We start from the raw sequence: 24,654 nt of genomic DNA on the forward strand, positions 1-24,654 counted from the left end.
CTCTTAAATCTGGGAGTAATCTGGGTCCTAAACTCCGTATGCTTCAGGTCAAACAACACTGCAGCATCACTTAGAGTTAAAAACTGTCTAAATTCTTTCATCTTTAATAAAACGATCAGCATTGCTGCTTAACCAGGTGTAACTATAAAGTTTAACTTCCAGGCATCCATGAAAACAAAAGTTATTACATTTAACGGAGTTAGAAGTTAGCAGGAAGTTAGTGGAAGTTAGCTCGCTAGTTTCGCTAGTTACCTAAGCATGATATGTTCTGACTGAGAGATTTCTGAAAAAAATCAAACGTACAGCTCTGCTATCACTTCCAACATAAATGAAGACAGGAAACTAAACAGCAGTGACGTTTGTAGGGTTACTGAAGTTGGGCTAGCTGGTATATAATGAAGTGCTACGTGATCGCTAGCGACACAGCTATGTTAACATAACATAAACAGTGAAGCTGGAGGACGAACACTAACACTTTTCCACTTATAAAAGTTAACGTTAAGGTTCCTCATGGTTAGAGACAAATGCAATCGCATGGCAGGATGCTGTAAACGGACCAAACTTCAGTCAGGAGAACAACTGAGATAATCCATCCACAATACAAGGTTAGTCATTAATATACTGCAACAACATGGGAATAGAGCCGCTGCCAGAGAATTCAACATTAATGAATCAATGGTACAGAAGTGGAGGAAGCAAGAAGAATGAGTTTAATAAAGTTTGATTTATCTGACTGCTTTGTTTCGCTTAATGTACCTTATAATCCTGTGCACCTTATGGTCCGAAAAATGCGTACTGCACACTGCAGTTTAATGTTGCAGAGCACCTCTTTTTAACTTCAGTGGATATTATACATGGTTATGCTCAGGATATGTCAGCCCATTTCTACTGGAAATGCCTTTTGGTTAAACTTTCAGCAAGGAATTTGCATTTGCACTGTTACATTTTTATAAAGCTTTAATGTACATAAAAACCAGCTTCTTGTTTAAGTGAAAATAAATGGAAGGTTGTCTTTTTGCGCTAGTAATGTTGTGGAGTTGTATTTTGTCTCGCATCAATTATATCGTCGGTTATATCGTTATCGCAAATTTTCAAATATATATCGTGATAAATATTTTTGCCCATATCGCCCTGCTCTACTTCTCTCTCTTGTAGTTCATGCTTTTTCCTTCCCGCTGTCCCTTTCCTTCCATCTATCTGCAGGGATCTCTGGCTCCAGGTAACCAAGCTACTCTGTGTTTATTGTTTGTTGTTGCTCATTACTTTTCTTTCTTTTCTTTCCCCACACCTCAAACAGTCCTGGCTGTCTCCACATTGTTGTCATGCATAACAGCAGCAGAGAACACTGGCTTTTCTCTGTAATGCTTCAAGGTCTTGATCTTACTTTGCTCTAACGCCGTTTTCACACAAAAGCAATGTGACTTATTTCAAAGCACTTTATTAATAATGGATTGCATTTTATATAGCGCTTTTCGGGGCCCTCAAAGCGCTGTACAATTCCACTATTCATTCACTCTCCCATTCACACACTGGTGGAGGCAAGCTACAGTTGTAGCCACAGCTGCCCTGGGGCAGACTGACAGAAGCGAGGCTGCCATAATCGCGCCATCGGCCCCTCTGGCCATCACCAGTAGGCAGCAGGTGAAGTGTCTTGCCCAAGGACACAACGACAGAGACTGTCCGAGCCGGGGCTCGAACCGGCAACCTTCCGGTTACAAGACGAACTGCCAACTCTTTGAGCCACGATCGCCCACGATCACTTTGAACATGATTTTGTTGATAAATTATTATCTTTATTATTATTATTATCATCATTAGTAGTAGTAGTAGTATTACAGAAGAATTTTAGCACTGTATCCTCCTGAGAACCGAGGAAAAAAGAATCTTCCCATTAAACGTTTTTTTCTTTGGATCTAAAAGAGGTAACCCAAATACAGGAGATATCACTGGAAAGCCCAGGAGGTCCTCTACGTAGTACATCAGGACGTAATAGGGTACCTGAAATAAGTCAAAAGATATAGACTAAAAACAAATGTCCATTACAGAGAACATGCATTAAACAGTGCTTTTGCACCAACAAGGGGATTCCCAAAGAGCTACTGGGAAACTGGCATAACACAGCACGTTGTTTAATGTGTCCTTAAAAAGAATTGAGGAAACAAGCGGAGGACAAAAGAAGAAGCGGCAGGTCTAAATATATACACATCTATAGCAGATGAGCAGCATCTGAAAATCGTGTCTTACGAACCAGTGGTCTTTGATTTATTTTCCTATCAATCATAGATTGGTTTCCCCAGAGCCCTCACCTCAGTGTGGGATCATCTCAACAGTGAAGAGAGCAAAATTCAGCCAACGTCCACAGACGAGCTTTGAATGTCCTTCAAGATGCTTGGAGAACTATTCATGAAGATGACTGAGGTAACATGAAATGTTACCTAAGAGAGTTCCGGCTGTGTTAAAGAATTAAAGTTGATCTTACCTGACATCGACCGTCATGCTCATTACAATTGTAAAAACTCTGTTTTTGCCTTGGACACTGGATTTCCATGTATCTTTGCACATGTTTCAATGAAATCTCTGCACCCATTTCCCATTTTCTTAGGAAGATATAAAGAAATCTGGGGTGGCTCAAGACTGTATGCAAGCAAACTACACTGAGTAAAAACAGCTGCTAACTGTGAATTTTAGTATAGTTGAACCATGACATCACAAATTCTGAATGTGTTCATTTGTTAAAGTTTATGCCAGAATAAGATTTCATGCTGGTCAGTGCAGACATTTGGACCAGCCTCTAGAACATACCACAGTAATACTGACCACCAAATCTTCCCTCCTTACTGCACGTCATTTTGAGCCCTGCCCGTCATGAACTTTACATCAATGCAGACTTAAAAGGCGCAATAAAAAGTTAGACTTGAATAGTACTGACAGGACTATTAAAGACACAGCAAGTCTTTAATGGCACTTGTTTATCTTTGCACATGCTGATGAAAACTGTGTAGGCACAAGAATGAACTTTACACTACCGAAGCAGGAAGTGCTGTCACAGCCTCTGAGGTGCTCGTGACTCCCTACCAAAAGTGAAAGCCTTGGATTTCATATTTTTGCATGGAAAAAACTATTAGTTTAATCTTTTACTAGGGAGGTGGGATTATGCTTAGCCTTAGCTGAACCGTGGTTCACTGAAGTAAAGTTATGCATAAAAGTTACACATTAATGTTTTGTTTAAGGTTAGTAGTCATGGTTCACCCAGTGTTATGTGATAGGAGCTGCCCTGATTAGGATGATAAGATTAACATTTGAATGTTGGACATTTGCTATTATTCAAATTCATATCTTCTTGCTTTTGAAGAATACACATTAGATAAACCTTGCCATTAAATGTATACACTAGCATGCATTTTCCAACCTTCTTTGTCGTTCACGTCATGCATTAATGTTTGCTTATTCCTCATCATTTCTCTTGTAAATATGTGTGAGAACCACTGAGCCCATTTCCGTGCATGCATAAACACACTTGGCCTGTAATGCTGATCTAAGTTTGACCTATAGAGAAACAAAAATATTTTACCACCACACCTAAAAGTCATATTCCGTTCAATCCCACTCTGATTTTTATGCCTTTCTACAATAAAAATTTTAATGTAAAATAAAGGCTTTTGTTTTTAGATTAAAGGCCAACGTTTGTAGCATATCACAGCCTCAAATCCCATCAGATGAACAGCAGCAGATATCAATGTAGATGAAACACAGTGCACACCCCCTCGCTCACTGTAAACACCTCACAATGTAGCTAATGGGAACAAATGTGCTGACAACATGAGAGGACACTATGCACTGTGATCAGTCAAATTCACCCGCCTAGCCTCTCAGCATGCCTTATCAGAAAAACACACACACACACACACACACACACAAAGCAGAGTGTAAGCCTTTCACATGAATCCAATGAAACTGAGACTTTCACACCTGGGGGCTTCTCACCTCTCAATCCTTGTGATTCTATCAAGCCCACATGAACCAGATTTGGCTGTTTTCCCCTTTATTTCAATAATTAGGGACATCACATATAACTGTCAACTGCAACCTCCTCGCACACATTTTATCAGTCTCACACACTCACGCCCCTTCCAACCTCCACTTACTTTTCAAAGCCTGGATCAGAGCCTTGCTGTCTTTAATCAGCTCTTTGATGAACTTGTTGGTTTTGTCCAGCTCTAGTTCGTGAGACTTGAGTCTCTCCCTGAACTGTGGACTGTCCAGGTAGCAGTCGCTGAATTCCAGGGCAGGTAATCCCATCTTCTGCACCACCACCACCCGGCAAAAGAATAAACGATTGGGACAGCAGGAGGAAAGAGGAACGAGATGATGATGATGGAGGGAGAAAACCTGTTGTTCTGGTGCTGCTTTTGCTGTTGTAAATGATAGAAAATCCAATTACAACATGAAAACAACAGGGCGGAGATGGATCCGAGAGAAATCCCTACCTACATAACCTCGTTTTTCATTGCAAAGGAAAACACTCAGGCAGACACACAAGGCAGCAGCAGTAACACAACAAGACATCCAATTAAAATTAAATTTCAAAAGGGGGGGGGGGGGAGAGAGCTGAATAAGTGTCTGGAAATGGATTTCAAAGAAAAGGTGTCCACTTGCTCAGGTAAGCCGGTGCTGCATTCCTCTCGAACGACTCATTCTGGACCGGACAGACTGAAACGGGGCCGAGGAGGAGGGAGGCAGCAAAAAAACAAAACTCCGCTCGTAAATGCGGTGTCTTCCCTGGGCGGTTTTAAATGCACTGTTTTCTCCCAGCACCGCTCAGCTCAGCGGCGCAGACCGTAATCAACCTACCCCGACAAGGATAATCCACTGATTGACGTCTGTCTAGACCAATGAGATGGCAAGGCACGACGTGGAGGGCAGTTTCGACCATTTAGGGGCGGATCGAGCGGTGAGCTTCTCCAGAGCAAAGATGGGTGGGATAAAAGAAGGAGGGTCCACTCTGACCAAGTTTCCTGAAACTGCATTGGAAAAGTGAACTCTTAGAATTAGATGGAAAGAGCAGCACCCAGCATATAAACAGTGAAAATATTCGCACATTACTACTTCCTTCATAATTAATTAGTAATTAATACTTAGCAGGTAGGCTTAATTTTATTAAGTCAACATTCTACCTTTGATACTTCAACCAATGTCAGCATGTTACACTCTAAACAGAAAAACAAAGAAAGTAAATCACTGGAAGAAAAGTTAATAGCTCACCAAAGTCAACACACATCTGATCTCCTAAGACCTGTAAATGTATGTACTGCATTTTATCCCGGTCCACTGGACCACTTCTGAACATCACCAACCACTACCCCAGCTTTGCCATCCTACATACCTGTGCCACTAGTTTACAAATCTCAGGTGTGGTTAATAATTAGTGCAATGTAAAATTATATGCCAATAGTTTATGTCATTAAAGTATGAAATTAAGCAACAAAGTGGTTGTCTGCTTTTGGTTTGTTTCTATGCAGTTATATTCGCTGTGTTTGATTACCACTAGATTCATCATATTTATGAAAAGCTAATGCAAGTCATCTAATCAGTAATCCCATTAAAAGGCTGTTTTTCTGGAGATGATGTCACTCACAGTGCTTCACAAGCTAGGGCAATCAGCATACTATGCACTTCCCACTACAGTGTACATGGAGGAAAATAAAGGGAGTATCAGGTACACAACAGTTACCTTTAAACCGAAATGATGAGCTTATTACTTTCTTTATTAATTTCTTGGTTTTTCCAAAAGCTCAAACGCCAAAAATATTTGGTTACTATTGTATAAAATGAGGATTTCTGAAAGATTGGAAGACATATCTTTACATTTGAAGAAGAGAACGGTTTACATTTTGAGTCGAAATTGCTTAATTGTCTAAATTTTCAAAGTTTCTATTGAATGGTGTGAACTTTAACCCGTGGGGTAAAAACAATGTCAATTGGAGCTTCCCAGAAAGTAGGCTCGCTCTGGGATGAAAGACTAATAACTGGGTCACATGTATGAAATACTTTTCATTCATTTTATTTCAATGACCGGAACATGTTTCGGCTTAAAAGCGTCCCACAGGTCAAAACCTGTCAAAGATCGAGTGAACCATCTTTTTGTGAATAAACGATCTGTGTATGCAGCGGCTCCGGAGTCTGGTTGGTGGGAGGAGACGGTGATGTCATTTCAACCAGAGCGGGGAATTTCTGTAGAGAGGAGAGGTACCCACCAAGGCTCATCACCTCTGGCGCCCTCTACTGGTAAGAGGCTGCATAAACAGAGAGGGGGCATTACGTGTAAGAGGTGGGAACTCGGAAACCCTTGCGACTCACCCTGTCGTATATGTATTTCTGGGAGGAGTATGCAAACTGAGTTACTGTCGTTTGCGACACGCCAATTTAATGTTAATTTCGCAGTGAAAGAGCATACCTTATTTTTTGCACTGGATACTGGGAAAAACTGGCTGCGACTTTTGTATTTATCGCATAAAACCAACCACACCTGAGCGCACTAGTTTGCCTTTTCTGAAAATCTGGTCCATAGTTGTTTGCATCACATTAAAATAGCTGTGATGTTTTATAATATAATGTAAAAATACGCCATATCATCAAAATATATATATATAATAGGCTGTAATAAATATGGTTCCAGATGGCTCTAAACTGGTAGTTTTAGATATGTTTTTACACTGTATGACTCTCTTTGATAAGAGGGAACATCCGTTTTAAAGTGATCTGATCTAGCTGTGAGCACTACGGGTGGGCTGATAGATCGATAGTATCGATATTTGATGGAAAGGCGTGATTTGTTGCATTAGCTAATAACTGTGGCAAGTAAAAACGAAAGTGATTTATCTTTGTGTTCAAAATTGTTCAAATTAATAGTGATTTATCTTACCATGACTCACTGTTCTCCCCTACATAGGCTATTGGCTTTGGCAATACTTGCTCTGTATTTATTTGATATCAGCTTGATACTGATCTACCGGCAGATCCGGTAAAGCTTGAAGAGGCCTAATGCATTTCCGCCACTGATTCCTGTCCTGAGATCTCACTTCATGTCACTGATACATGCACACTAAGTGCATGTGGTTATTGTGCGAAAACAGCTCATATTTAGAAGTGTCACTTCCTCTGTCAGAGTAGAGCACTGCATCTGGTCGCTTGCTCATTACCCCATCTGTCACAGTCTGGTGTACGCAGACATGCAATGTACAGGAAGTCACCTGTTGTTTATGTATAAATTTTAAAAATCCAGGAGGCTAGTTTAAGAACCAGAATTAACCACCACACAACGAGGTGATGCAGGAAACAGATTTTTCTTTAGGATCAGCATTTGGTCTTAATAATTCTCTGATAACGCCAAGAAAAAATAGACCACAAAAAACTGAAGGGGAAGAAATTGTATCTGAAATGGAGAACATAGCACTTAATAAGACAACTGGAACAAATGCATTTTGATGACAAGCCCAAGACTGCCAGGAACTCAAGAATTTAGGTGGAATTATCTAGAGAAAAAGAAAGCACTGTTACAAACCTGCCTCAAGCATCAGACACATTATTGGGGATTTAATTTTTGGCAGAATACTTGTAGATTAATGGCACCTAATCAGCAGCATGTCAAAGATAAAAGCATATGATGACTGAGTGTCAGTTAGCCTTTTAAAGCCCCATAAAATGAATTCATGCAATATGAACTGAGATGAACCCAAGGAGAATTATCAGACTTTAGCTTTTTAATCTGCAGCTTGTAGTTTTTTGGTTCACTCACACCAATTTTTGGTGTCAAAGCTCTGACAAACAACACTGTCTGCACACAATCTCACTGGCAGGCAAGGCTGGTGTACAATCTACAACATTAAGAAGCTAATTAGCCGCATATTTGTTTCAGGAATGGAAATATTGAAGTTGATATTCACCAGCTGATCACACTCAAACACACAAACACCCAATAAATGCTAGCGTGTAAATGTGCATTTGATACTACTTTCACTGTTCTGATACTGTGCCAATAAAAAACTGAGAATGCCGGTTTAATGAGAATGCAGTATAATGGTGCATGCTCTAAATATGCCTGTGTCAGCTCTGTGGACATGAACAGCAGACTTGATTTTTTGCAGACTGAAGCACCTCTAAGGTTAACCCATTCTGCCATCTTGTGGTTAATAGAAGCAAAGAAAAAGAAGCAGTTCAATGCTGATGGAACAGGTGAGAGAAAAGTAGGTCAGATTCCTCAGTTTTTGGTTATCACTCTTTTTTTTCTGCACATTCTTGACACGGTTTTGTGCCTCGTGATTACTTGACTTCAAAGTGATGGTTTTAACCTTTAGATGCACTGCAGATGATGAATTAGGGAGAGAAAAATCCATTAGAAGAAGACGGGGACAAAGTAGTCAGTGTGAATATATCACCTAGCCTGCACACCGCCACTGTTTATTCTCACATAGCTGCAGGAAAGACAGTGAACGGCTGCAAAAATAGATATTGAGATTGCCATGTCTTGGAAGCCATTTCCACCATTTTTAGAAATGTCAGCGCATCACAGTGCATATCCAAAAATGTCTATTTTTATAGGCTTTGGAAAATGCTTTTAATATGTCCTGCAGAATTTTGAATCATAAATTCCTATAACTCCCCCCAAATTCCCAACATTAACCTTGTGTAAGCGCTAATGTGAGGGTGTCGATCATTTCTGTGTTATCTTCTGGACTTACATTCCTTTTTTTTAATGTGTTTTCCTCTCAGAGCTGCTTCAGTGTTACTGCCAGTCAAAAATCAGCCTCATATCTTTTGGTTAACCTTTTAGGAGAGTGTGTCTGTTCTTTTTCAAGATTACAGAGCTGGAATTATGGAGGTACAAAACTCGACATTTCCTTCTTTCTGTTTTTTTTTAATGAGTCTTTGTTTTGGATATGAAGTATTTTGTTGAAAATACAACTTTGTTTTTCCTTAATGCCTCATTTAAGTACAGTATTCCTCCATTTACACCCCACATACTTTTACTGTATACATGTAATGCACTCGTACTTTTGATACCTGAGCATTATATGTTTTGCAGGAATTTTATGGAATCCTATTATCCTGTAATATGGGAAGCAGAACTTGGAATCCAAAGGCACTGGCATTATGTTAATTCTGGAAGCTGAAGTCATTCCCTTTGTGTCTCTTATAAATGTTTATATTGTGTTGCCTGCCAGTGTCTCCAGGAGGACACCACTACAAGAATGTATCAGTGCTCAGTCAGACAGGCGGCCTGGCTCATTTCTAGGGTCTGGCTTGTCCTCCTTCTCCCTCTCCAGTCGTGGATGGTAATTTTAGTCCTGACGTTAGCCTGTTAAAATGCGTCCTCTGACGTTGTTAGAAGAGGGGGTGAGGTGAGGGAGGAGTGGATGGAGTTCAAATTCATACTTAAGAAGCCCGTATAAAGGCCAGACACTTCACTGGCAGAGAAAGGAGGAAGACAGTTTGGCACAAGAGGCCCCAAAAACTTTGTTTCAGTCAAGCCTCAGTTAAGAGGAAAAAAAGAGGACATGCTGGCTCAACGGGGGCACTGTCACATGACATTGTCACAGGTAGGTGAAGATGGCTTATTGTCTGTGTGGTAATAAAGTTGGCTAGTAATTAGTGCTGCAGAGTTAAATACGGATCTTCATAACAAAAAATGAAGTTAATGTTTGTCTTTCTTTGTGCTTTCTTTTTGACTGTCTGGTCTGTGTGTGTACATATCTGTAACATAACTTTTCCCCTGCTTTTTGATACTTCTGCATATATATATATATACATATATCAATAAAGATGTGGTTTGATGATCGTTAGAACAGCTTCTGGGTTTTTCCAAGGGTAGATGTATAGGTTAGTGATCACTGTCACTAACCTAGTTGTTTTGTTCTATAGGCAGGCCTGAAATACGAAAGAAACTGCTCAGTCAGAAAAGAGTGTTAGTCAAGGGGTAAAGAGTTAAAGACAAGGTAACAACCAGTAGAGTGCACGTGAGAATAATGAAATATTGTGGTAGATGAGTGGTTACAGTATGTGGTACAGTCCGTTTTACCACACAGTACAATCTGTTAGTCAAAGGCCAAAACAACTTACAGTGAAGCCAATTCAAATGAAATAAGAGAAAACTTCTTGTGAAGCACATGTAGAACTATTGCCAAGTGATTCAAAGTAAAAGAGGTGCTAGAAACGTGCAAACTAAAGGTTGTTTACTCGGACCACTGCAGGGTCAACGGAAAGCCTCTTATTTTTGTGGCTTTCATTGCACCCCCCCCCCCCCCCCCCTTCACCAAACTTTACTTTAGCTCACCGTCATGCTCTTCATCTTTACACTGAAATAAACACTAAAATACACACAGATTCCAGCTCTCCTCCCACACATCTGTACTCTGACTCGGTCATTGGTTGGACTTTTGACGTCATTCCCACTTGCTGCTCTGTCCGAAGGTCCCCAAGCCAGTCTGGCACAAGCTCTCATATCCAGTAATCCTGTCCTCCAGATCTTGTTCTTAGGAAAAACAGACCGCCAGTGGGTAGGCCTTACATTCCTCCTGTGGCTTTCACTTTCCCTCGCTCTCTCTCTTTTTCCCCTTCTTCTCTCTGCTTCTTCCAAGACATTCCAGATGTGGGCTAACTTGGCTCTTCAGCAGCTATACCTCCGGTTTCAAATGATAACAAAGACCTGTGCGTGTTAGAGTATCCCCACTGGCTTGGTCTGCCACTGCTGTTTCTGGACTGGATTGACTTTATGACAGCTACCGCTGCTCTGGGATCTCAAGCATCCAGGAAATAAAAACTATACTGACAGTGTGGCTTTAAAATGAGCTTGACTGTTTTTTGGAAAAGCTGTTGAGGAAGCAGGGAATCCAGGGGTAAGACCAAGAGGGCTGCCTGGGCTCTAAATTCTCATATTGATAGTCGCTGATTTGTTGACGTGTTAACATGTCTGTTAAATCCAGCTGAACGATAGATTAGTGTTAATGTGTTTGCACCTATTTGTAAGATTATGCTGGCTAATATAAAACTTACTTAAAGGAAGTTAAACAATTACCACAAATTTCTCTCTTGGCTGTTATGTCCATGTGTTGGTTATTTTGTTGTCTAGCCTCACACTGATTTCAGGTGTAAGATTACATCACCCACCATCTGGAAATTATTTTTCCAAAGAGAATCAAAGTGATGCTCAGTTCTAAAACAAGTCCGGTCATGTTGCTGCCCCTCCTGGCCTTCATCCAGAACTGATCCCTGGATGGTTTTATCACTTCATAATAAAGTGTGTTCCTTAAAAGGCTGACAGAAAGTTACAGAGAGCCAGGCAGATGGAGAAAGTGATTAGGCGAGGGTAGGAAAGGGGAGCATTTCCTGTAATCATGTTATGAAGGCGACGTTGTCCTCCCCTTCCTGTTTCGTCTTGTGTCTCAGCCGCAGTCCAGGTGACGTGAACAGTGAAAACGTTGGATCTTCTCTGTCGTTGCAGACACAGGGACATCACGCTGCTCCGTCCATACCTCAAACTCTCTGTGTGATGTCTGAGGGAGACATTACAGTGCTGCCTTTTGGACCTGGGTCCCTGGACCTGTCCAAGCAGGAAGCCCAGACACTGACCAGGCTCTACAGTATGAATGGAGGCTATCACCTAAGGATTTTACCAGATGGAACCGTCAATGGTGGGAGGCAAGAAAATGACACATATGGTGAGGAAAAAAACAAAAGAACTGTTTGATTTGTGATTGCTGGTTATATTTCAAAATCAGGAGCCAGAGATTACGTGCAAGATATGAAGGGGAGGCTTTTAACTTTAGTTTCAACATTAGGTTAAAAGTCTTCGTGATTGTTATAACGATGGTAAACAAAAGAGAATGGGTAAACTTAAGATGTTTTGATTAAAGGTTATGAGGGTATGAGGAAAAGAGGACATCTTGCCACTAAAGGAATAATAATTAGGCTGCTGGTAAAGCTGCTCAGTGATTTGGTTTTGCAATAATAGCATCTTAACCTGTGTACACATTTGGACAGCAGGGCCTAGTTTCCCTGAAAAATACTTATTAAACTTTTATGCCGGGATATCACAGTTACATTGTTTTTACATGATTTGATCGTCCAGTTAACTTTGAAAAGAAAACAGAAAAAAACAAAAAAGCAATAACGCTGTGGTGTTGTGTTGTGTAATGTGTGTTGCAGACATCCTGAGGCTGAAGGCTGTGAGTGCGGGGGTGGTGGTCATCAAAGGTGAGGCGACAGGAAGGTATCTGGCTATGAACAGAAATGGACGCCTCTGTGGAGTAGTGAGTTGTGTTTATATATATATATATATTTTTTTTTTTTTTTGCAGTTTGACTTAAAAATGAATTTTGGATGGAAAGGTTGAACACTTACAGATTGCAACTAATGCTCACTGGTCCCGTTTGTCTTTCTATGTAACAGTTTCAATTCTTTTTTCATCAAGTCACACAATTGTTCATTCCTTTCTCAGCGTAAGTTTAAACTCGCTGATCGTTACAGTTTTGTAACGGTTGTGCAAAACAACCTAGACTGCAAAACAGTGGAAAGTTTCAGTGTAATTACCAAATTGCTGTGACTAATAATTTGTCACTGGGATGTCTAAAATAAATCAGACAAGCTTTATTTTAGAGGGTTGTTATGTTGATTATTATTTTGGTGATTCAGTATGTTACAATATTCCTCGTTGTATCCTGCTCAGTTACTGTTTGTGAATGCCCGCATTACCTTTAACCGTATATTGGTGATATAATCAATCCCCCCCCTCCCCCCCCCCCTTTCATTTTCTTGCTTCAGCAAGCTCTGAACGATGAGTGTTACTTCCTGGAGAAATATGAAGAGAACCATCACAACACGTATCGTTCTCAGAAGTACAACTGGTACGTCGCCTTGAAGAGGAACGGCCAGCCCAAAGCCGGACCAGACACCCACCAGGGTCAGAAGGCCGTTTTTTTCCTGCCAAGGCCTGCAGGCAACATGTAAAGCCAAATGTCAGCAGGCACTGTATATTCGCTAAAATGTTTAAATGCACATTATTAGTGTAAAATTACACTTGACAAACGATTATGAGGTCACTGAAAATCTGTTATTTCTGGTAATGGCTGAGGCAAAACTCTTACTGGGCTAAATGTCGCTCTTCATACACAAATTTAACATTTGACTGAACAGTTTATAAATGATCATTGTATGGATATGTGATCATATCCAGCACAGTTTTTTTTGTAAGTGCATAGCATATATACTTTATCTCACTGCAGATAGAAAATATATAAAGTGATTAATTTAAACCCTGATTTGAAACACCACAGGGAGGAAAAAATATGCAATTTACATACGTAAATGTATTTAGCATTACTAATGTCTGGCACAAAAAAAGAATATAATTAAAGAATAAAACCAAAAATATGGCATTGAATTCAAAATTTAAGAAAGGAAAGATATTCAAGGTTTACAGTAGTAATCTAAAAATGTCTTATATGGATTGAATTAATAATAATAATTGAATTTCAATCAATAGATATTTAGTCTTCCTAAACAATTCCTCATTTTGTAATGAATATGTCGATCGAGGGAGTCAAGAGAGCAAAGATGATATGGTGTTACTGTGAAGCCAGAATTCTTCCTTTTAAAACAGCAGCTCTTAAATAATTTGTGTTGCTAAGAATTATTATTGTATTAATATACTGTATTTGTGTGACTGTTGGAAGGCTGACAGACCTATAAAAGCAGATGTGAAAACTTTGTCAGAGAAATGAGTGAAGCTTTTATTAAGTGTGTTTATGTACGATGTATAGCAGGTATATAACGTAAGCTTTCTTTTATTTTGTAAAATGCTTCACAGTTCAAGTAAATTCCCCCCTTTTTAATTTTGAGTTAAAATCCTGTTACTGTAACTTTATCCTAGATTATTATGAATATGTATTTATAAAGATTTATTGCTAATAACATTTAATTCTACTCAACATTGTAAAAGACATTTTCTAAATAATGTATGCTTACAGTGAAGGAATAAAAAGGTAACTATATCACCTTTTCACAAAGTAATACATATTGTATTCACTCTATTTAAATGTAATGATTAAGCCTGTATTATTATACATGAATGAATAAATACTATTTTTGATTTACTGTATTTATGATAGTTATTACCTCTGCCAAGGAGCAATATGTTATTGGTAGGAGTTTGGTTGTGTGCCTGTCATTCTTTGGGTGTGTGTTAACGATCCATTAAAATCTGGCATGGATCCACTAAGGTCTTCAAGGTCTTCAAATGATCAAGTTATTGCTCAAAAACTGACAAAAAGCATTTTAACCTAGAAGCTATGATTCTTGCAAATGTGGTGCGTATTGATTGATGTACTACAATTACACAAATAAAAAATAACAACAAATAATTACACTAAAAATGATGTCAAGTATATAAAAATAGGTTTGAACATGGCAGATACCAAAAGCCTCCACTTTGCACTTGTTTTTACAACACGAGAAACTTCTTAAAGTGCATTTAAAAAACAAAATCAGTATATGCAAAATATAATATTACTATTGAGCTGCCTTGGCGGATGTTTGCGCTCTTGTAGTGCCTTTAGTTTTGTATTTAGTCTGTTTCTGATGTAATTTCTATGGCATTATTCCAATGTGAAAACTGGTGTTTTATTGATAAATTACACTGTTAAAGATATTTACTATAGGCAAAATATACATTTGGCCACAAGATGGAGGCATTGTCTAAACTTCCATGTATGGTTCTTGGGTTTACACGTCCAAATCCAAGTAAAGACGACTCGTGTATATAACAGGCATACCTAACAATTGATATAGTATATTTTTATATATTAACTGTCTTATAGTATGTACAAAAAATCAATGTAAATTAAACCATCTGAAAAAGCAGAAGGAAAATAATCAAGGAAAGCCATCCCAGGAGTCATTCTACTATCTAACTCTTTGTATAAAGATAATTACATTTTGAAGGACTGGAATTTTATTTTTATTTCTACCTAAAATAATATTATGCTGTTAAAATGTTATTCCACCACCAAAATATCTGAAATAGCTGAACTTCCCCATAGATGCCAAACATCCAGTGTCAATTTCCTGCTGTTGACAGATTTTCATTCTTAGACACAATATGTGTACCGAGCAGTTGCATAACAAAGCACTTGCAGCTAATTTTTTGAAAACTGTAAGGAAACCCCATATGCACTAGTTTTAGTGAAGACTTTCTCCACTCCAGTCGAAACGATTGTAACCACAAAGCTGTGACAGATGTTACCAGCCCCATTCACCCCGATCAAGTATTTTCACCACATTTTTGGAAGCAGTGGCATTCTTCATCTAATCCACACTTAATGTGTAACGGCTGAAACAGAACATGGCCTGAAACGTTGTTTTAGAGTCGACTGTGCCAGGAAAATATCCTGGAGGAAACACTGGAGCGTGGTTTAAAAATTTTTCGGGAGGACTGGAGCTGATTCATGTCTCCAACAAGTCCCATATTATTGTGGGATTTAAACAGAGTTGGCAGGGAACATTACAGTAGGATTATTACTTATCCAAGCACCATGAGTGTGACAAATTACTGTTTCAAGTTGAGCAATAGGTCTGCCCTTTCCTACTGAAATAATCATTTTGTGCACAAGTTAAATTAGAGCTAAATTAAAATACTTGTAATCCGTCTTACCATACAATTTTTTCAATAATCTTAAATTCTCTATTGATGTATCAACTTTTGTCATTGTCAACTATTTACACTCTAAACATTTATATGGGACATAGATAATTCGTTTAGAGCAAACAATGCATCATAACATTTAAACTAAACTAAACTAATAGTAATTTAGATATGAAGCTCTCTGTAAAGGGCAATTCTGCATAGCAATTGCCTTTGCTTTCAGTATGAGTTCTTTATGTATAGTCCCTGACTTAAGGAGAATAAATATAAACATGCTTTTAAAAAAAAAAAAGTTTTCTGCTTTTTAAATTTGTTTTCTGTCACAAAAATGCTGTGAAGACATTTCGTGTGCAGAAGAAGAAAAAAACTGGTAGACCTCTCTTTCTTAAGGACTCTAAGTGGACACATGGCTGTTGGTGGACAAACACTGCCGATTACACAACTTGTGACCTCTCATTTACAGGACAGTGTCTCTCCTTCATTCCAGCAGGCCACCCTATGAAGCAGCTCAGTACACAAACACCCAGAGACACACACATATACACACAAACCTGGTTGGCCATTGGCCTGCAGGGCTGTGCAGGGCAGGAAGGGAATCATTCACTGTAAACTGAACAAGGACTGGCTTCCTCTGGGAGTCCCCTAGCCTGACAGCAGCCAAGATCCCTGCAACACAAACCACTCTAGCAGACACACACACACACACAGCAATCAGCACGTACACACGCTGGAACTAGGACACATTCTCTCATCTGTTACTCGTCTCTCTTTCCTCAATTCCGTCTTTTTTTTTACTCTCCCTTCCTGCCCTTCTCTCAATTTCCAGCCTACTTTCATCTCCTGCTCCATCCTACTACGTTCCCGCATCAATTTTCTTCAAACAGCTCTTCTTCCTTATTTTGTTTTTGTTTTATCTTCTGTTTTTAATTTTTATGGTTCTTTTTTCTCTTCTCTTTCTTTCTCTGTGTTGCTTCCTCCCTCCTATCAGGGAAGTTTACAAAGTTTGTATAGCAAAGAGAGGATACCTCTGGAAAGTTTGCATTGCATTTTCTTATTAGACAGATGCAGATTTGGTTAAGCAACAATCTTAATAATCAAGCCCTGTAAACGGGGGAGAAACAAATACAGTCTATTGCTTTTTAAAGCAGGCCAAAGAAATAATAATTCATGATATTAAAAAAGGATTGCTCTACATGTTACCTTTCTGTCATGTCACCTTTCTCCTCCACACAAGCAAACATTTACACACCAACAGGAACGGAAGCAGGGGATGCATATCCGTCAGCTGATCCAACTGGAAATGCTGACACTTGTCTCCCCATCTGCTACTGCACTCTGAGACAATGGGGGAGGAAGGCAGACTAGGGGGACAGAGAAAGCGAGAAGGAGCATTTTGACAACTCAGAGAATCGTCCGGATGCTTGTGGTTTGCCCTATTGCAACTGTTTTCCTAATAAATGATTTCTGCTGGATAGACACATTCTGCTGGGCTGCAAAAATGCATCTTGTACTCAGAGCAGAAGCAAATGGTACGGTTCAACAAATAAGCTCAACTACTATATAGCAAAGAGAGTCCTTTCTAGATTGTTTAAAAAAAACAAAGGAAAGAAAGAAATAATCCTGAGAAGATCAAAACCTTTCGTAAGTGCAAACCCCGTCTGCAGACTGTAATATCAACACAAAGAAAGGTTTTATTAGAACACTACTAATAATAACTACTGTCACTGCATAATAAACTAGCGCAACTGCTAACACGCCTTGGTTGCGGAACTTTTTAGGGGAAAGAATAGTGAATTAAAGCATAATAAATGTCTTTATGAGCTTTACATCTGCTGATGTGTCGATATGCTCCCAAAAAACTGAACTTCCTATCAAACAAGTTGTTTTCCCACATGAAATATTGTCCTAAACTTTAAGCCAGCTTGAGAGATATAATCTTTCCAGAGTTTCCTGGTTCTTTCCAGGATCGTCTACCATTTAGAAATGGATGAAATCACCTCACCTAGAAGGCATCTAAGAGGCATATTACTAAGATTCCCCAACTGCCCCAACTGGCTCCTTTCAATGTGTAAGAGTAGGGGCTGCTGTCAGAGCCTCCCCCTGCACGCTACATCGCTAAGGGCGAGCCCAACATTTTTGAAGGAAGCTCATTTCCACTGCTGGTTTCAGTGTTCTAATTCTTTCCGTCACTACCCACAGCTGGTGGACACAGGCGAGGGTAGGACCATTGATAACCAATAAATCATCAGCTTTGCTTTCACACTCATCTCTCACTTCAGCACAATAGAGCAGTACAGCATCTACATTATGGTTTTTCTGCAGTCTTCTTTTAAATATACAAAGCTATTGCTACATTTGTATGGAACTGCATGAACTGCAGTAATGCAGTGTATTCAGAAAACTCGCCTGTTTTGGTATTACCTCATATAAATGGTCCTGGTCTTGGTTTTACAAATAGAGGTTATGAGTTATTAGTTCCTGAAAATTTCAAGAACACCTTAGTTGATATAAATAAATAACTAAATAATAACTAAAGTCTTAGTCTATGAGGGAACCTTGTTTGTAAAGTAAGATTGACCCAATTCATTTTCTCCATCCAAAATTTAAACGGAACCTTCATGCTTTATTATCCATTATGCTCCTATATGAAAACTGTCATGTGATCAATCACAAGCAGAACTATTGATCCCTCTGTGCAAAGTGTGCTACAGAGCTGCAAGATTATACTTTTTTTTCCTTTTAATGACCTTTATGAAACATGTGAAACATGATCTCATTACAAAAAGCATTTAAATTACGAGTTGAGGTGACTCACGGATCTGACTATGATGCCTCCTGGACGCCTTCTAGGTGAGGTATTACAGGCATGTCCTACCTGGAGGAGGCCCCGGGGCAGACAGAGGGCTCAATGGAGAGATTGCATTTCTCAGCTGTCTTGGGAACGTCTCGGTGTCCCCCAGGATGAGCTAGAAGAGGTGGGTGAGGGAAGTCTCAGCTTCTCTGCTCAGAGTGCCCCCACAAACCCAAATCTGGATAAGTGATAGAAAATGAATAGATGGATGAGTGGATGGATTACAGGTTGCTGGGGTATACCCATGATTTTAATTATTTGTGTTCATGAGACATTGTTTCTATTAAACAAATTGATTTTTCACTGTTAATTCACTTTTAATAACAGTAATGTTGAACTAGGTTACTCGGACAGAGATGCAAGAGTTATTTTTAATATTCAATCTTTTTTTAAATGTAAGTAGTCTCATAGATTGCTAATTTATATATGGTCTATATAAATATAGGAAGCAGCTGATCCACTGAGTCGACCCCTAAAGGTGTCAGCTTCAACAAGAAGATTTAAGCTTTTAAAAGGTTCCAATGAAATAAAAGAATTAAACTCCACAGTAGGCAGCAGCGATATTTCAATCCTCTTTTAACAAGTTCAGTGTGAATAAAAGGCAAAGCTATTGAGAGGAGTGGGAAAAGGATCACCTCTGATAAAATATTATGAAAAGGTTTGTATGTGGAGGCGAAAGTATGCATATGACCAATATCATCAAAATCAAGTGCAGACAAAAGTGTAACATAACCACAGTTACCAGATATTGCAAAGCAGAACTTTCTAAACATTCATATCCTGCAAATTTCCTAAAAATAGTAAGAGAGGGACGACAATAACAGCGTGATTGTTTCCCCTGTCATACCTGCACTCGGTATGACTTGTGCACAGACACCCACAGTCCTACACGTGCTAAGTGTGACTCTCTAAATCACTGTTTGTACTTCCACAAATGTGGGAGCAGTGTCATCTATTGTTTTAGTTGGGAAGCCAACACACACACACACACACACACACCCACCCACACACATTTTATCAAGACCGGAAGCTGGCCTGTCGTCTCAGCTGCGATGTCTCACATACACAAATACACTCTCACACTTAGACCAACTGCAGCTATGACGCCTGCGAATGGTCAAAAATATCCCGAGTGGAATAATTAGGAGTGAAGTCACATTGCTTTTCGTGTTTTTTTTAATCCTTTTCAACGCTCAGGAATTTTACACTACTGACACTGCACTCTGCCACAAGAGATGAAAAAACATTCACAGATACACTCTGTGATGAAAGCTACAATACACAATCTACAATCTTTAGAGGACACCCAGGCAAATGGCACCTCACAGTATCCTATGCAGGAAACTGAGTTAACTGAGTTATGGCCCCTTCCACTGAAAACACCTTTTATTACTTCATTTTTCCAAGTATGACTGACGTTTGAGACTTCCTGATGACGTTCAGAACAAAGGAAAGGTCTTGCTATTAAGTTGTTTAAGTATTATTCACTTCTAAACCATAAAAAAATCATCAGCTTTCCCATAACTTTGAGAAAAAGTTATGAAACTATGAGTTTCTTTTTTCATTCCATTTCATTCCAACTCAATTGTTTTTAAACACATAATATTATATAATACAACATAATATAATAAATTTTGTTTCTTTATGTGGCAATGGGAACAGAAAGCCTGTTTCTCTAAGTAAAACCATGACTTCACAAATGTCAGGAACATGATGAAAAAGCCATTACAGTATCCTCTTTTCATTCTCCTGGAAGTGATCATGGAATAGTTCTTATTCTGGCACTAAATGCGTAAGCAAAGCCATTACTCCCACTCTTCTCTGTGCTGCTGCCCAGTCTCCTGTCTGGGAAAGAAATGTCTGAGTTTAACCTCTTATCTCTTCCTCTTCCTTTTCCTTTCATTCAGGACACAAAAATAAAAAGGAGAAAAAAACCTGTCAGACCAAAGGAAAAATAGAGTTCTGAACAAACAGCTGGATCCTATTTATGGGAAATATCTTAAATACCACACATCCCAGATAACTCAGAGTGTTTGGCTGTGGCCGCAGCCATGTCATTGCAGGATACTGTGGCTTCCTCTCTCTCTTTCTTTATGTCTTACTCACTCCCTATTTTATCCTGTTGCCACTTCCTTTCATTTCTGTTTTTAGGTGACATCCTTTTTGCGTGTTCCCAGACCAAAGGAGTAGCTATAATTGTTCTCTCCTTCTCCAAAAAGGAATGTCTAAAGCAAACCAACCTTTTGAAGTGGTTCATTGTTTGCCGACTTCAGTAGGTGAAGAGGTGGTGAACACTGAGGGCAACGAGGGAGAGGTCGGGAGTTTTGGAAAAATGAACAAATAGGACAAGAGAGAAGGAAGGAGAGACTGGGTTAGAAAATAAAGATTCTTAGTAATCTGCATTGTAATTGGATTAGGTACACCGTGCTAGTGCCATGTTGGGCCCCCTTTTCTAGTGACTTTTAAGGTACAAGTTTGAGATTATTTTAGTTTGCTTCACACGGTTCATTATCCAGCTATCAGAAGATACTGTGGTTTATTGTGGTCATAAAAGGATCACCATGGTCAGCAAAAATACTCAGTGAGGCTGTGGCCTTCAAACAATGCTCAGTTGGTTGTAGGATGCAAAGAAAATGTCCTTCACAATACTACCCCCGACTACTTCTCTTTAAACCCTAGTGATGGTTGTGTGGGAAATTCCCAGTAGATCATCAGTTTCTGAAATACTCACACCCACATCCACCCGATCAGACACCAGCAACTATTTGGTCTTTTAGTAATGAGGTATGAACTGTGCTCCCAGTTCCCAACTGCTCTGAGTTTATTAAGGCTGTTGTGTTTTTAACATATTTTAATGCTTTGTATCTTGTTCTATTTAATCTGAACAAGCCCCTAAAAAAGGTCAGTGACCACTGTCGGCCTCTCTCGGTTTTTATTATCACTGTTCATTTTAAAGATCAGTTTTTAAAACCTTACAATCTTACTACAGCCCAGCCCATGCAGCAGTATATTAATGACTAACCTCATATTGTGTATTGATTATCTCAATTGTTCTCCTGACTGAGGTTTGGTCAGTTTAAAGCATCCTGGCATGCAATTGAAATTTGTCCCTAACCAAACTCCAGGACCAGGGTGTTTGTATAGCCATTTCCCTCACTGTCAGGTTTCAAAAATGGCGGTTTTGGTTTTCAGGAAGGAGTCACTCTCATGTCTCATTGAGTAGCCAATTGGTGATGACAACAGGCTGTAGTCTGTTGACGTTACATTTTTGGATTACTTAGATCCGGTTTGGCCAACTCCAGGCCTTGAGAGCCAGTGCCCTGCAGGTTTTAGATATCACCCTGGGTCTACACACCTGAATCAAATAATTAGTTCATTACCAGGCTTCTGGAGAACTTCAAGAAATATTGAGGAGGTAATTTAGCCATTTAAATCAGCTTTGATGGATCGAGGACACATCTAAAACCTGCAGGACACCGGCCCTCGAGGCCTCTGGGTTTGGACATCACTGACTTAGATCACTTGGATCCCTGCTTGAGTACCTGGTACTAGGTCCTACCATCTAACACCCTAAAAACAGTGCAGAGCCTACAAATGAATACATTTCAATGCTGGTTGCCGCATCACTGCTGGTTTTCACAAAGGAAGGATACATGAATGAGGCTTGTGGAGTTAGTGTGTTGCAGTGTAGTGTCTCATGGAAAAGTCCAGGGGTCACAAAAAACTGCAACCCATGTGGATGTCCACACGTCTGCCTCATGTTCACTGAGATGATGAAATTTCACGCTGACCCAAGCAAACCCTCGGCAAACCCATAGTAAACATAACACTGGCATGGAAGACATTTAACAGAGTGCCTCTGTATGTTTGGAGCTGAATCTGGGACTGGTTGGTTAAATCCTCGATGATATAAGTTACAGTTATTTATTATAAAACCTTTAAATGTGGCTAATGCTGTTAGATTTTCAGGCTTCGTCAACTATTTTAAAAGACATGTCAGAATTATTTTTTTTGTAGTCAAGTCAGCAAAAATGCTGCAAACGTTTCTCTCATCCAACCTAAAACTGTGTAAGGGTATAAGCAATAAAGTAACAAGGTTAAGAAAAAATAAAAACACACAGTACTATCCATTTACTGTAAGTGCATTGGAGCTGCAAGCAATTCTTGTTAAGGTGAAAGCTCCACGTGATGTCTGTTCAAAGTGCTGCTGCGGGCCAAGGTGGACTGCAGTGCCAGCATGGTTTTATGTTTGATTTATATGGGAGCTGCTTCAGGCACAATCTCAACATTGTTTTACAGCTTCATGCTGCTATCCAGTGTTATTGCCCTGGGCTTAGGGCACAGGCAGAGCTTACAGGTACAAGAGGGGAGGCGGGGAGGGTGGATCTCATTTTTCTCAGTGGTTTAGTTATTGTCAGATTCCCTTTGATCCAGTCTCTCGTCTCTGCTCCTGTCTGAGAGAGTTTTAAAGTATAATTTTGTTTAAAATGAATACCAAGAACTTGCTTTTAATAACACATATACTCAGGTTACAAAAACTGTGGGAATGTTTAAAATCAGTTCTCTAACATCTACACAAACATAGCTAACTTTTTGTCCTTTGCTTGCTACTCAAGGTTTCAAGAAAATTCAAGAAAATTCAAGAAAATTCAAGAAAATTCAAGAAAATTCAAGAAAATGCAAGAAAATTCAATTCAATTAAACAGTTTCAGTTATAGTTACATACATACATGCATACATACTTATAAAATATATTAGTAATAACTCAGTACCAGAAAGGTTTTCAGCAACATTTACAGATACTGCATGCAAACGAATCAACTTTTAAATATAAGCTATTATTCCATCCACTTTCTTCTGCCCCATTAACTGTATCTTTGGACTGTGGGAGGAAGTGAGAGGAAACCAGAGCACACAGAGAGAACAGGCAAACGAACACAGAAAGCCCAGATGCTGAAGTTCAACCTAGGATCTTCTTGCTGTGCTGTGCTAACCAACGTTGCACCGTGCTGCCTTAGATATTTAACAATTTCAGTTATGTGAGTTTTGTACTGAAATCATTTGACACAAACTTATCATGTATATTAATATCACTTATACAGGTTTTCATTCTCAGACTTAAATAAGACTGATGTCTACTCATGTTGTCAACCATATATCACACCTACGGTAAGAGAAAACTGAGATTAATAAAGGCTATCTGATCTTATCTTATATCCAACAAATCTAGTCGGTCTTAGCAAATTTTGAAGATGACGATGCTGGAAGCTGGGAGGAGGTCAGGGTGGATGGATGGGATGACATGGAACGTTCCACACTGAGGTTCAACATTTCTCTAAATTATGTCCATTATTTAAATTTGTATTTATTATGAAAACTATGAAAACAAATTTCTTTTTTTAAGGTAATCTCAAATCTTTCCCTAAGCCTAACCATAAATACAAAACCAAATGAAACAGATGAGAAAAGTATGTAAGACATATATGCTTGATTTCCTGCTCATGATACAAGAATTAAAGGTTGCGTTTTACTATGTTATTTGCAGAAATTAAATGTAAGTCATACTTAGATTTGTCAGTGCTAAGGTATTTACTGTACATTTATTAAGTTCTGGGCACAAAACTAGCCTATGGCTCCATACTGAGGAATATAGCTGATTCTACCACAGCGCTGTTAAAATGCTGTTTCAAATACACAGATTAGGCTAGAGGACTTGCTGATATATAACATTTATGTCCAAAAAACTGCATATAACCACAAAAAAACATGATCATAACTGGACCATAGTTAAGTGAAAACATTGTATGGTGCAAACACAAATTAAACTTTATTGGAACAAATTTCACAATCATCCCACTACTGTCTCTCTCCTCCTCTTCTTTCCATTTGTGTCTCTCATTCAAAAAGATAACCTACTTGCTACTCACACACATTTTCACACGTACACTCACACACACACGCACACTCTGCCATGGCCCAAGGCACACAGTGTACAGTTACCCACATCGCCAGGAAGCGGAGGTATGACATCACCTTGTCTCCTGTGGGCTGTGGGCCCATGGGAAGACCGGAAGGGGAAGAGACTTAGAAGAGGGGGGATGCAGAGCAG

At 39.2% G+C, this 24,654-nt stretch overlaps 2 protein-coding genes across 7 annotated transcripts in view; one reads left to right on the plus strand and one right to left on the minus strand.

The window, feature by feature from the left end:
* LOC146700471 (rho GTPase-activating protein 26-like) overlaps nt 1-4,861 on the minus strand; it is an 85,408-nt gene extending 80,547 nt beyond the window's left edge. Inside the window, exons 1-2 of one of the 2 annotated variants that reach the window (XM_085470689.1) lie at nt 4,657-4,861; nt 4,146-4,412 (exon numbers count right to left, since the gene is read on the minus strand). In XM_085470689.1, the coding sequence (XP_085326815.1) occupies nt 4,146-4,299 (154 nt within the window). In that variant the 5' untranslated portion in view covers nt 4,300-4,412; nt 4,657-4,861. Of the gene's footprint in view, nt 1-4,145; nt 4,413-4,487 lie in introns of both variants that reach the window. The other variant, XM_085470688.1, reaches the window with a different exon arrangement.
* Nucleotides 4,862-9,456: 4,595 nt separating this feature from the next.
* LOC146700472 (putative fibroblast growth factor 1) lies at nt 9,457-14,152 on the plus strand. 5 transcript variants are annotated; one of them, XM_085470691.1, is made up of 4 exons: nt 9,457-9,596; nt 11,498-11,714; nt 12,202-12,305; nt 12,817-14,152. In XM_085470691.1, exons 1-4 carry the CDS (start codon nt 9,555-9,557, stop codon nt 13,000-13,002), a joined length of 549 nt encoding a protein of 182 aa, XP_085326817.1. In that variant the 5' UTR covers nt 9,457-9,554; the 3' UTR covers nt 13,003-14,152. The 5 variants fall into 5 exon arrangements, with proteins under 5 accessions (XP_085326817.1, XP_085326818.1, XP_085326819.1 ...); XM_085470692.1 differs by lacking the exon at nt 9,457-9,596 and adding an exon at nt 10,359-10,892; XM_085470693.1 differs by lacking the exon at nt 9,457-9,596 and adding an exon at nt 10,359-10,553.
* The last annotated feature ends 10,502 nt before the right edge of the window (nt 14,153-24,654 follow it).

Source organism: Copadichromis virginalis, linkage group LG10 (genome assembly GCF_057382275.1).
Source record: "Copadichromis virginalis isolate Kocher_CV1m ecotype Utaka linkage group LG10, C_Virginalis_male_GT1.1, whole genome shotgun sequence".
In the NCBI taxonomy this organism is placed as follows: Eukaryota; Metazoa; Chordata; class Actinopteri; order Cichliformes; family Cichlidae; genus Copadichromis; species Copadichromis virginalis.